Here is a 14,648-nt window from a genome sequence, read left to right as displayed (position 1 = left end):
TGTATTTTGGCACTCCTGGCCCCCGTGGGCACGGCACTCCCCCAATGCCCCTGGTCCCCACAGGTGTCCCCCATTGCCCCTGGTCCCTGTGGGCTCCAGAAGCTCCTCACTCCCCCTTCGCCCCAACCCCTACGCTCCCTGCACCCCTAATCCCTGCGCTCTCCACCTCCTGTGCTCCTAATGCCTGCCCCCTCCTGTGTCCCCAATGCCTGCATTGTGCCCCCTTCACCCTTAACCCCTGCATCCCCCTCCTGCATCCATGTGTGGAAAATGATCTGGATGCATGGAGTGGCTGGCATTGCTGCTCACTCCCCCCCTTGAACACTGCTCCTCCGGTCCCCTTGGGGAGTGTGGGGTTGGGAGCAAGGTGCAACATCAGGGCTCCCTGCTTCCAAGTCACTTTCCCCACCTGGGCTGTGTAAGGGGCAGGCAGGAGAGCAGCAGCTCCTGATGCTTGCCTGACAGCACAGCACAGGTGGGGAAAGTGACCTGGATGCTGGGAGGCTGGCGTTGTTCCTCACCCCCCTTATAGTCTCCCCTAGGGAGATGCAGAGTAAGGGGGGAATGAGCAGTATCTGTGCATAACTGCTTCCCCCACAAAAAAATTCCTTTGCCAGGAAGAAGCAGAGAGAAATCTGGGTGCCCCCCCGATGCATCACCTCTGCAACTTTGCAGCGCTCCCCAGCCAGCCAGGAGCACTTTCTGACACTACACTAGCAACACACACCTCTGCATTGCTGCCCCCCTGACCATGGCACCCTGGGTGGATGCCTGGGTGGCCCACCCTTAAGGCCGGCCCTACAGGTGGTGCTGTTAGCCTGGTAACTGTGACAATCTTCTTCTTTTCCAATAGTCATGGTTAATAATTGTGAGGCTTTTCCTTATCTTTAAGCATAGCGTCACCTAAAGGATGTCAAGAACGCAATGTGACTAAAATATTGGGAATCACATTCCTGTGTTGTGATTGCCTAGGGAGGTTTGGGAATCTCCATCATTGGAGACTTTTAAGAGCAGGTTAGACAAACACCTGTAAGGGATGCAGGAGACTGGACTAGATGACCTTTCGAGATCCCTTACAGTCCTACAATTCTATGAGTTGGCATTAAAACACACAATTAAGATTTGGCCTCCCATTTTTTTGTTTCTCTAGACTACAAATTTTTAGTAATTTGGGAGATAAAATTCCTTGGAACTCAACACTCAACAGGAGTTCAGCTGGATGGCCAGATTTTGTTATGAAATTAGGCTAATTGGACTTGTTTTTATATTGTTATATTGAAAATTTTTATATGACAGGATAATCTGATTGATTAATCTACAGCTATTGAGTACATGCTTTTTAAAAACAGAAATCAATAAATTCTAAGTCTTCAGCATTAAAAACCAAGACTGATACATTTCAAGGAATTTTGAAGAAAATTCAAAAACCAAACAATATGAATGAAATCCTGGTCCCATTGGAGTCAATGGCAAATTTCTCATTGACTTTTCAGTGGGGCAAGATTTCATACTATAGACGCAAGAAAAATGATGAAAACTGAAAAAATTATACCAGCACAAGAAGAGTCAGTGTGTGTGGGGTAACAGAGGGAAAAAATACAACATTTAGCACTGGAGGAGACCCAACAAGTGGAATCTATTAGTAAAGCTTCTGCAAACATGTTGCCTTTCATGTCACCAGGCTCAGACTTTTTCTACCTGCTGTCTTCAATTCCATTTGCCTTAATGTTGACAATGGAAACGCTGCATGTGTTTGTAATTCGTGACTTACACACTGAAAAACGTACTGTGGTACCATGGTGCAGGTATTGCACCTAATTCGCTGTGCAGTGCTAGAAAAATGCTAGATAGTTTGATCAGAAGATAATTCAAAGTGTTTAAAACTGGCACCAGCTTCTTATTCAACAAATCTGCTCCTGTGCTATACATTCAACCACATCTGCTTGCTTTCGGGACAAAAATATGCTTTTGCTACTTTGTACTTCAGTTAGCACTGCAGAGCCAACATTGTTTTGGAAGAGTGGGCTCGATTCTGATGAGTTCATATACCATCCACAGGATAGTTAATTAAATTCAGATCGTAGAACTTTTTCTATTTATGTTGAACTGTGATCTTTCTAGCTCTAACAGTCAGAAACCAGACCGGGTTTTCAGAGGTGGCATTTAGGAAAACAAACATTCTTTTACTCATAAAGGTAGTAAAATATGGAATCACAGACACATAACCCCACAAATGCAATTCCTATGGGCACTTTTTGGAGAATAATTGCACTTTACAAGAAATCTATGCTACTACTTAAATGAAAAAGCAATGAGTTAAGTCTTGGAGTTTTAATATACTAAATGAGTTTACAAATTACAGTGCTGATGAGTCAGAGGGCTGAATTTGCCCTGTGCCCTGCAGGAGTGATACAATCAGCAAGATTACAAAAGAAACATTTGAAAAAATGCTAAATCCCTTTAAAAGTGATTTGTGACTGCACATATGGATTTTAAGTAAACTAACTTTAATTGAGCTGCCCATCAGCTGAAAACTTACTTTTAGAGAGAAAAACAAAAATATGTTTAATATCAGAACATAAACCACATACTGGATTACTGCAACTTGCACAAGATTTAAAGAACAAAAAATCACTTCTATAACAAATCAGCATCATTAAAAAGATGTACCTTTAAGTTTTCAACTTCTTCCTTGTTTTCCCTCTTTAATTGCAAAATTGCAGCATGGTACTCTGTAAAAAAATAAAGAAGCGATTCAGATTAATGACATAAAAGTCAAAAAAAGCCTCTGTCTATGAAAACATGACACTCTAGACACAGTGCCATTTCATACCGTGCTTCCATGCCAAAAACATAGGTAGAGGCTTCTGAAGAGTAGGCCTGCTACAAAGATGACAAAGAAAATGTTTCCAGGATCAGAAGATACACATGGCCATACTGACAATGGTCTTAGTGATGACAGAGGATAGTACAAATAGCTCTCACACAGGGAGAGGAGTAAAGTGTATGGGTGGAGTGGGAATGTATTTCAAATTGAGGTAACGGGAAGAAACTTGGGATTTGGTTTTTGAGGTAAAAAGCGGAGTTGATAGCATGCTTCTACCACACACAAAAAGTTTTGAAGGAATATCTACATTTAGTATTCAAATCTTGCACTGAACTGTATTCAATTTTAAAGCTGATAACATCTACATATCGACTAATTGGACAGGGTACAGAAAAAAGCCAAGTGATTTGAGGCCTGGAAAAATGCCTTACAGCGAGGGACTTAAAAGCCTTAAAGCTTATCAAAAAGAAGATTGAGAGGTGACTTGCTTATGATGTATAAGTGCCTTGATGGAGAAGAAATACTAGGCACCAAAGTGCTTTTTAATATATCAGAGAAAGGCAGCACAACAAGAACCAATGACTGGAAGTTAAAGCCAGACAATTTCAAATTAAAAATCAGGCAAAAAAATTTTTTAACAGTGTGAGTAATTAACATTGGAACAGCCTACCCAGGGAAGAGAGAGATTTTCCATCTCTTAATGTCTTTAATGCCTCCTAGTAAAATAGCGTTTCCTGATATCCAAAGTAGACCTCCCACACTGCAACTTGAGACCATTGCTTCGTGTTCTGTCATCTGCCACCACTGAGAACCTAGCTCCACCCTCTTTGGAACCCCCCTTCAGGTGTTGAAGGCTGCTATCAAAGCTACCTTCACTCTTCTTCTCTTCTGTAGACTAAATAATCCCAGTTCCCTCAGCCTCTCCTCGTAAATCATGTGCCCCAGCCCCCTAATCATTTTCGTTGCCCTCTGCTGGACTCTCTCCAATTTCTCCACATCCCTTCTGTAGTGGGGGGACCAAAACTGGATGCAATACTCCAGGTGTGGCCTCACCAGTGCTGAATAGAGGGGAATAATCACTTCCCTTGATCGGCTGGCAATGCTCCTACTAATACAGCCCAATATGCCCTTGGCCTTCTTGGCAACAAGGGCACACTGCTGACTCATATCCAGCTTCTCATCCACTGTAATCCCCAGGTCTTTTTCTGCAGAACTGCTGCTTAGCCAGTCGGTCCACAGCCTATAGTGGTGCATAGGATTCTTCCTTCCTACGTGCAGGACTCTGCACTTGTCCTTGTTGAACCTCATCAGATTTCTTTTGGCCCAATCTTCCAATTTGTCTAGGTCACTCTGGACCCTATCCCTACCCTCCAGCATATCTACCTCATCCCCCTCCCCCCGCAGCTTAGTGTCATCTGCGAACTTGCTGAGGGTGCAATTAATATTTTGTAAGACTGTTTTTAATATTTTGTTAGACTAAGATTTTATTATATCTTTTAAAAAATTGTAACTGCAAATCACAGACCACACATGAAAAGATTTCATACAATAATATGGATTTGATTGTTATTTGCGTATGGTGCAATCGGTAAAAATAAATTTGTATATCCTTAAACTCATCATGATTCCAACAAATAGGACTCTAATTAATACAATTCACAGTTCTGAGTAATGAAATGGAACGAAAGCCATATGGGTCTGCATAAAATTAAGCTTGAATTTCAGGGGAAGATGGGCTTGTCAACACATAACTGCTTAGTCATGAAAATATACTTGCATTTTAGCTTTGAAAACATAATTAAAGAACTGAAACAGTCTTCTGTCTACTGACATGAAAGCATTCTAGGATAATATTAGCTACATTGATTACATGCTTGGTAGAGCTCTTTCTTTTAATAAGCAAACCAGACTACAAAAGCTGACTATTTGTTGTGTTTAGTAAGTGGAGTAACTGTTAGTGCTTACATTCATAAATCACAGTTGGCGCTTGCTCACATTCTCTAAAGAAAGCTTGTTGCAAGTGAGACCGAGGGCCCAGAGGTAGTCAGTCCCTCATATGGCACTAAGGAAGCAGCAGCACATTTGGCAACTAAAGCTACTCTCCTCCTCTCTCCCTACAGTTAAACATATTCAGCCAATGGAACATGGCTCTGCTCCTGCTCTCTGATACAATTCCTGTTGACTCAGTAGGGGAGAATCAGAGACCACAAATGCAATGAGTGATGAGCACAGACCAGACTGAACATGTTTAAGAGAAGCATTTCCCTTTGAGGTACTTCATTTGCCCTGGAAAGAGACTTAAATTAGCAGATGGCTATAGAATATGTACTGTATCTTTCTCTTGGGAATAGCTGTGATCAAACTACAGAAGTCATTCAACAAAACTCAACATTTTTTGTTGGACAACAAAAAAACCTAAGGCCAAAATTTAACTGACAAGTTTCGCTATCTTAGGGGTTTATATGGTGCCTAGTACAGAGAACTAGAGCAACAACAACCAACAAAAAAACAAATTCTCTCTTTCTTTGGGGCAGAGGAGTCTGACTGTGTGTGCCTTTCTTTTAATTGTTTCTTTAGGGAGAGGGAAAGGATACTTGGTTTTCTACCAGCTGGAGACAGAAACAGTTGAAGTCTGTGAGCCAGGAAGCATCTTACGTGTAGATCTTGTTTAAATTGTTTTAACTATTTTTGTCAGCTAGAAGGAGCTAAACCATAGCATCTGGACTGATATAAAAGATCAAAGGGAGAAATGACTACATTTATTTGGTTGGTAAAATGAGAAAAATATGAGACAAAACAACAAGGACAGGCAAAAACAACTTATAATGTCATCTCCTCAATATCTCTCTTCCCTTAAACCCATCATAAACATGAAATTCACCAGATTTAATGTCTAATTACATAACTCATGCAGTAAACAATGTAAACCACACGAAAAATAAGGAATACAAAACCAAATAGGAATCCTAACCAGTTTGTACGTAATATACAAATCCTCAGCTCCTTAGTTGCTGCCTGTTTCCAGATTGGCTAACTCCTCTACAGCTACCAAACAAGAATTCTCCAAACACTTTCTGACGCAGAAGTAAATTAACATTTCTGTAGGGGTAGCGTATAGATTAATATTCTAAGGTTCCAGTATCTCAGGGATCTTGAACATGCCAAAATAAAGTCAAGAAAAAAAGACCAGTCTGAGAAAATGGCTTGGGTTGGTTTTTAAACCATGTATTTTATTTAAGAGGAAGAATATTATTTACCATTTGGGAGTAGCAGTCTTGTTAATTTCTTGCCTCTTACATCAACTTTTTGGATTGGCAAACTCCAGAATAATTTCAATAGCTTGGAATGCTAAAACTTTTAGTTATAAGATTATTTTTTTAAGTTACCTTATTCCAAAAAATTTTGAAGCTTGGGGCAATAGCAGATGATCTAGTGGCCCCTTCTGCTCTTAAACTCTACGACTCTAAGAAATAGTGTACCCAATCTTCTGCTTAAACATATCACCTCTGGTAGAAGCAAGTGTCCAAGTCTTTGAATTGCTTATATACAGTGTGTTGTAAATCAACATACTGTTATGTATATCTAATATACTTTCTAGCATGCTATAAACAGATATACTGTAGCACATCAACTTACTGACCAATGTAATGTTTATTCCAGCCAAACTAGAAAGGAAGTATCTAAAATACAAATATTCCTGATGGGTAATAATGGAGAGTGCTGTTTAAAGTAGATGCTTAATTCTGTAATAAGAATAGATATAAAATGAAATATTCTTCATCGGTTAATTTAAATATTGTAAAAATAATCTATTTAATAGGAGTCGACACCTAGCAAGTGTGTTTTACCTCCTCCTTAAGCAAACATTAATATCTGTAGGTCTAAGATGGCACAGTGAAAACGAAACCCAACAGATAAGACCCAGGACTGAATATAATAATTTGTACTGTGCTGTGTGACACAGACAGTAAACAAGTGATTCAGTCTTCTCCTTAGCTATTTATCACAAGGGCAGTCTAATTTGGGACTATTCACTGTGAGCCATTTTAGCCCATTGACGAAAGAGTCCTGCACAGAGAACCAGGGGTCTGAGTTGTCAAAATTATCACTAAGGAAGGTGAGAAGGGAGGAGACTTGTAGGATTCCAATGGCAAGGAGTAACTGCACTCATGCAGCTGCAAAGCTTAAATTTTCTGTCCATACTGGCTCAGAGGGATACAGAGCAAAATGCAACAGTACTTAGATGTTGCTCAGAAAAAAGTGCAACCACAATAGTGATGTAAACACCAGTGCACTGTTGATACAAGTTGTATGTGAATGCATGGAGTTTTACATATGTACTAGGAGGCTGCAACTCCAAAGCAGTGTAGGGTAGTGATAGCAAGAAAAAAGTCAGGTGGCAGGCACTCTCAGCATCTGCGGACGCAAAGAGGATAAGAGCTGGCAATTTAGGATTTATATGTTATAAGGAAAGACAATAGGAAAGAGTATGACCTCATTGTGACGGGGCGCCTGCCCCGCACTGGCCCTGAGAGGGTTAAAACCAGCCTAGGTAGGCTGAGCAGCAGGCAGCCGAGGGAGTGGCTGCAGAGAAACATCCAATTAGGGCGGCTGCAGACAAACAACCAATCAGGGCCCAGCCTGCCTATATAAAAGGAAGTTGCAGACCAAAGTGGAGGAGTCAGCTCTAGGGAGAAGACTGGCTTCCTAGAGGGCTCCCCTGATGGGCTGCCAGGACTTACAGACTCAAGGCCCTGGAAAGAACCTGGCAAAGGAGCTCAAGCCAGAGGCAGGAGCAGAAGGAAGTGAGGCTGTGGGGAAGTGGCCCAGGGAATAGAGATAATGAGCTGGAAGGAGGAGGCAGCAGGAAGCTGCTGTTTGCAGGGTCACTGGGCCGGGGCCTGGAGTAGTGGACAGGCCTGTCCTTCCTCCCCTCCCTGCCCATTAGCTGCTGAAGGACCAGGTGGCTTTGGACTGCCAAGCCGCTGCGAGGAGTGCCTGGACTCTTGTTGGAGGAGTCCCCCGGAAGATGGTGAACCGGATGGTGACATGGCCAGAAGGCTGTGCCACGAAGCAGACGCTGAGCCAGAAAGGAGCCGTAATGGGTTTGCAGGCAGAGGTGAGGACGGGAGAGCAACCATCACTTGAGAGTGCACCTGCTGGCACTGAGCTAATTCCCAAAACACCCAGCAGGAGGCGCCAATGTGGTGAGTGACCCCGTGACACTCCCACACAGCACACATGCAGCTCCAACAACAGATTCTGATCATGGGTTCTATTAATTTGACTGTCTCTAGCACAGTTTTTCTTTGCTCTGAAAAGCCCCATATTTCAACCCAGGGGAACTGCAGAGATTCTATCTATTGCTCATTTGGAAAATTGTAATATTCTTAGTCTTTTTATTGTGCAACTTGACATTTCATGAAGTCAATGGTAAAAAACTGTTGTTGCTATAGCAAGTATCATAACATCAGGGGTTTCTTTACAGGAATTGCCATACTGAAAAAATCTATTTAGTCCACTATTCTGCCACATAGTAGCCAAAGACCTATGTATTTAGACAAGTCGTGCAAATCATGAAAGTTACCATTTAGGGGAGGAAAAAAAATCTAGTTTCTCATCATTACCATAATGACAATGATGCTTAGGGTGGGGGGTAAAAAACAAGGAATAGGTTCACCAGTCCCTGTATCTTTGCAAGCAGGACTGCCAAGCACAAGTGATGAAATCACATTTAAATTTCACAGCCAATGAATAAGCCTCACTGTAGCCTACTTTTTCCAGCTACAAAGCTTCTGAAAAACTGGTTAAGTAAATGTGAACTAAAAATAAAATTAGCTATCTGCTCACTTTTGTTTGCAGTGTTGATGTAGCCATGTTGGTCCCAGGATATTAGAAAGAAGGTGGGCGAAGCAATATCTGTTATTGGACCAACTTCTGCTGGTGAAAGAGACACGCTTATGAGCTACACAAAGCTTGCTACTACTGACATGTTACCAAATACTATACTGCACGGCTATTACTGACATTTTATGAAATAATGTAAAATAATACAAATGTAATAAATGGGGGGGAAAAAACAAAATGTGAAAAGAAATGGTAACCTGATTTAATAGTTAGATTTTAACTATAGGCTAGCTATTAGCATGCAGTGGTCAGAGGGTCTGGCTTCTGGATCAGCTACAATACTGAGATTGTTATCAGAATGGGAAAACTCAATGAGCACACGAGAAACAACTTACTCTGATTACCTTTACCTTTATTAACAATCTTATGAACAAAGCAAACCAACTAACCAACACTGCAATAAAGCAAAGGAGAGGAGGATAATACTGAATGTCCAGCACTTGCATTCCTTCCTCTTCTCTTGCAGGGAACCCCAAAGTAGATGAGACTATCAACAGGTGGACATCAGTCTGGCATGTTCCAGTGTATCCCATGGCACACAGGCCAGGTAACAGGTTTTATAATGTGTTATGGTGCAAGCCATTGTATCTTATACATATTCGTGATCAGTCCATTCATTCCCTTTTCCTTATCTGAACTTCCACACCCCACTTACATTGGGGTCCCCAGGTTCTATAGGTTAATTAATCATTTACATCAATTTTCTGTACATCTTTCTCAGGAATCTCTTAAAATATCAACAATTCAAGTTTTGTGGTTTCTTTCTGCAACTCCACCAGTTCTTAACACAATTGCTTACAACAACACCACATCTTGTGAATCAAGGTCACTTACCAGTTACTTACTCATGTGAACCTACAATTTAGGACTTGATTAGTTTGGCTAAGCTAAATTCTTTGGCAGGCCTCAGGCCTTCTGGTTCTTCTACTTGTGTTCCAGCCTTAATCAATATTTATGTCTTATCTATATTACTTACATAAAATGTCTAAAAGTGCAGGGCTGACTACAAAATTTTGGAATTCCAAATGCCTCAAATATTCCAAAACCAATTTTTTTTCAGACATTCCAATTCACAGGAAATTTCAAAAATATTTGTTTTCATTCCAATTTGGACCAAAACCAAATTTTGAAATGTCAAATTTTCTCATGAACCAGAAATTCCAAGTTTCAACCAGCTGTAATTACAATTCTCTTCTACATATAATTAATTGAATTTTCATAGAATCATAGAAATGTAGGGCCAGAAGGGACCTTAAGAGGTCAGTTAGTCCAGTGGTTCCCAAACTTCTTACTAAGGCAACCCACCAACTGCATTTTGGCTTTTTTTTTAATAAACACCATTCCCTCCTGCTTCCCAGCTCCTTGCTGTCCCCTCAGCCCTCTAGCCTCCTGCTATTCCCTCTCCTCCCCTCCTTAGCTGTCTAAGCCCCCAAGCTCCCAGCTCCGGCTTCCCTTTCTCCTCCCCTACTCAGCCCTCCAGCCCCCTGCTCCCTCCTCTTCCCAGCCTCCTGCACGAGGAGTAGTATGCTATATTTCAGTTACTATTTTTTAAAAAAGCATTCATGACACTAAAAAAAGTATGAAACCACTTTTGTTGGGTAATAAGAGAATAAAGTACATTAATTCATATAAAAACGAATTCAACTTGTCTTCACTCTAATACCTGAAGTGTAAAGACCTAAGTCATCAAGGGACTCCAGCCAAACATACGTGTCATGAGCATGAAAGACAATCATGGTTTTAAGAAGAAATTAGACCAGTATGAGGGAGAAAATACAAGAAGATCATTAAGAATATAATTTTGAAGAACAACATCTGACCACTACTCAAGTCATGGGGTCTTGTGAGGATTTAAACCCAAGTCTGTATTCAGACAGAGAAAAACAGTGGCAGAAGCGAGTTTTAAAGCAGGGGAGTGATGGGTCATTCGTGGTCGGCTGGAGAGTGAGTCCACCCACACTCACTCTAAAGTGACAGTTCCTGTCCCACTGGACTGGGCCTGGTTCCCCATTCCCAGGATTACAACCTGGTGCACAGAGTCGCCGCACCACCCAGGTTTGGCCCAGCTGCCCCTCCATCATGACAGAGACCAAATTTGAGTGAGTAGCATTGTGACATGGTGCACAGGGTCACAGCACCATGTGACCTCATGTGAAATGTTACATCACCCAGAGTAGGGAGTTGGGCCCAGCCCCACTGGACAGGAGCTGCTGCTACTGCTGCCAGATAAATGAGAGAGACTCACTTTCCAGTCCTGTGTAAAAATGTGTGTTGTACACTTCCTTTTGTCACTTGCATAATATGCTTAGGTGTATGCGTGGTGCCTTTTTAAAGGGGCTTGACCCCCCATTATCTCTGCCACTGCAAAGAAAAATCCTTTTCTCTGTAAAAGTATTTTTAACAGCTATTTTTGTTTCTATTGGGCCTGCAGAAAATAAAGGAGAAATTAAGTACTACGGTATTTGCCAGCTTGCTTGCCCTGAGATTAGAAGTGATACTTTTTATTTTTTTCAAATGTAAGACTGGGTGTTTGAACGTATGTGTTTTAGGTAAGCCTTGGAATTCAGTTACTTTTTTATACTAGTTTTAATATTTGTTAGATGTTTCAATGGATTTTTAAATTAGAAGTTTTATACAATGTACAAAAATTTTGTTCGGGTCATGATCAGAAGATCTTGTAATCGGTTTCCTCCTGGTGGCACCACTTTCTAGACAAACTGATATTTTGAGACTCCCAAAGTTTACTGGATTGTTCCATATTTCTTCATGACCTGCTAAATTGGGGGAAATCCCTGAATTTCTTAAGAGACGACTGAATCCAATCAAATTGCATGGAAGGCCTGGAGGAGTGCCCTATTCTGATTTATCAAAATGCTCAACGTACTACAGAGGAGGAGTTTCAAAGAGGAAGCATAGCCATGAATCTTAAAAGTGGAAGCAAAGTGACTCAAGTATTCCAGGCACATGGGATTTCATATCATATCAATGTCTCTTGAGCCAGGATTTCAGGAACAAACCAAGAACTTATGGAGTGATTAACTGAGCCAGCCTCCTTTCCTTAATGGAAATCCTGATGTATTATTCTTACATGTATAACAAGCAGTGTTCATAACTCGCATGAGTTTTTTGTGACTCTTGTAATATTCAGTATTTTTTTAAAGCCCCACGTGCTGGAGTTGTGATTTAAAAAAAAAAAGCTGAGATTTTCCTGTAAAGTATTTCGAATCCACGAGAATGCAAAGAAAAAGCTTATAAACATGAACTAAAAGGGCTGAAAATCCAGAAGGCAAAATTGCAAATGTAGTATTTAAAAAAAATCTCATGATTTTAAGTCAATTTCAGTATTTTGACTCATGATTTTTGAATGCTTGGAGTTTGCAGTACTGAACATATAGAGATAATGATAGATAAAGACAAAAAAAACCAGGAAGCAGACAAATGAATCCAAAAGCAAGGAAGTTAGATGCTTATATATATTTTTTACAGACACACACACTTTACAAAACAGGAAAACATTCAAGTCGTGCCAGTCAAAACATGGTATTGACATCTAAAAGAAATAGGTGGCAAAAAAGAAATAGGATTTACAAAAAAAATTGTAAAGAGCATGAATTACATACAGAAAGTTGGCTCTGTGCTCTGACAAACTGAAAAACAAGCTAGAGAGTTAAAGTGTAATTTAAAAAACAGAAATGGGCAATCAGAAATGGGTGGTTGATCAACAAAAGGCTTACACACTTTTAAACAAATAAAGAAAATATCAGGTATACATGTCAGACATCTAGTGTTTGAAGAAGAGAAAGCACTATCTATGATGAAAATGGGTTGAGAAGAAATGCTCATGTTGTGGATAGCACCTTCAACAGCCATGTGCAGAATGACTTTAAGAAAGATGCATAATGAATGATTTGTACATGGCACTTCAAAGACAAAGAGAAGCCCATTTCCCAGGGGCTTACCAGTAAAGGGATTGTGATGCTGGCAGACCAGGTGATAGCCCATGCCAAGACCCCCACGCCTCCCTAAAGACTGAAAAATGCATAGCTGGAAAGCAACCTGGCTCTCCTGTGTGTTAGTATTGTTAAAATAGATATTAGAGTTATGAGAATGTGTTTAGTGTTCAAACTTTATGAAATTCTTGTGGGATGCTGCATGTTTTACTTGTAATCTCTGTATGTCATGTTTAAGGTAATATTTAAGTGTTTGCTAAAACTGCAAAATGCCAGAGTCAGGGGAGAAGCATTACCAAGTGTGAAATACTAATTTACCACAAGAGGTGTCATCTCCTCCCCAACAAAGGCAGCCTATAGACATCAGACAAGCCACTGTGGAATGGACAAAAGACTTTGCTGATTGCTCCTCGCCCCTCCTATGAACTGGAGACATGCACAAACCCTCATCCCATCAGCTGAGCTCTGGGGGAAGGGGATAAAAATCCCTGTCAAGAAAAATTATCACTATGCTGCTTGGAACTTGGAGAGAGCAAAATTTCTAAGCATAAGCAGGGGATCCCTAACTGGTTATTTTATGTTAGCCCGAATGGACATATAGCACTTGCATATGACAGTAGTGTCTATTACCTTTTCAAACATAAGACTGTAACTCATTTGTGTGTGTGTGTGTTTACCACCTTTAACCTTGTAAATAACTCATTTCTTTTTCCTAACAAATCTTGAGTGAGTTTAGTACAGGATTGGCTACAAGTGTTGTCTTTGGTAAGAGATCTAAGGTACAATTGACCTTTGGGACTGGGAGTAACCTGAATATTGTTGTGATTTTTGGTGTAAGGGACCATCTATCAAAAGGCGGGCGTAGGTGGCAAGATAGACTGGAGTGACCAAGGGGACTGTCTGTGACTCCATGTTAAGGCTATTTTAGTGTGTTAGGAGTTTACATGTGTTACTTGGTTGATGAAATCTAATGATATAACAAACCCCAAACTGGCTGTATGTCCTGTTTCTTGACACACTGCCCTGAGGCTGGCACTCAAGGTCATGAGCCACTCCAGACAGCATGACAAGGACGACAAAGGGAAAGATGCAGATTTTTAATAAATTTGTAATTGCTCATATTTTTAGACATCACAGTTTTTCTTCTATTATATTATTTTTAAAATTAGACGACCAGAACCAGGCTAGATGAAAGAAGAGGAGAGCAACACTTGCAAGCAAACTAAAAAGCAAGTTCTAAAGGGGTTGCAGGGTATTCAGAATCTATCATACTGATTTGATGATAGTTCTGGGTTTTTTTAATTTGTTAGACTATTAGTATATGCAGGATTGGTGTAGCTATGTTGAATACCAAGATCCCAGGCAGCACATGAGTCTTCTGTTTGGGGAGGCTTACACGCGAGCACTGGAAGTTCCCTAGGAGTGAGGAGGCCACCAATGCCTGGACTGAGACTCTGCCCCTGAGGCTCCGCCCCCACTCTGCCTCTTCCCTTGAGGCCCCGCCCTGCCTCTTCCCACCCCCACAGCACCCTCTCCCTCTTCCCTGAGACCCCCCCATCCCGCTCCTCTCCATGTCTTCCCCTGAGGCCTGCCCCTACCTGCCGCCCTCTTCTCTCCATGGGAAAGAGGAGTGAGTGGGTCATACCTCAGGGGAAGAGGCCGAACAGGGTTGGGGCCTTGGGGCAGAGCCATGGTCTGGGCACTGGTGGCCCCTCCACTTCCAGGGAGCTTCTCTTCTGGCGCTCCAAAGGCAGCGCAACTTCAAAGGGAGGTGACCCACACTGCATCTGCAGTATTTGCCCCCCCTGCATGGGCAGCCTTTTGCGAAGATGCTTAACCTCCCCCAACCTCTTATATGCACTGCTCATGCCCAGGATATTAAAAACACAAGGTGGGTGAGGTAATGTCTTTTATTGGATCAACTTCTGTTGGTGAAAGAGACAAGCTTTCAAGCTTGCACAGAG

At 41.4% G+C, this 14,648-nt stretch overlaps 1 protein-coding gene across 2 annotated transcripts in view; it reads right to left on the bottom strand.

Moving 5' to 3' along the window:
* Positions 1–14,648, bottom strand: part of FMN1 (formin 1) — a 391,310-nt gene that overhangs the window by 221,809 nt on the left and 154,853 nt on the right. For both annotated transcript variants that reach the window (XM_074955742.1, XM_074955743.1), the window contains one exon: positions 2,671–2,732. In XM_074955742.1, the coding sequence (XP_074811843.1) occupies positions 2,671–2,732 (62 nt within the window). The remainder of the gene's footprint in view (positions 1–2,670; positions 2,733–14,648) is intronic.

The sequence above is a fragment of the Natator depressus genome, chromosome 6 (genome assembly GCF_965152275.1).
Source record: "Natator depressus isolate rNatDep1 chromosome 6, rNatDep2.hap1, whole genome shotgun sequence".
NCBI classification, from domain to species: domain Eukaryota; kingdom Metazoa; phylum Chordata; order Testudines; family Cheloniidae; genus Natator; species Natator depressus.
Note: the sequence above shows the minus strand (reverse complement) of the source record. Positions and strands in the feature narration are given on the sequence as shown.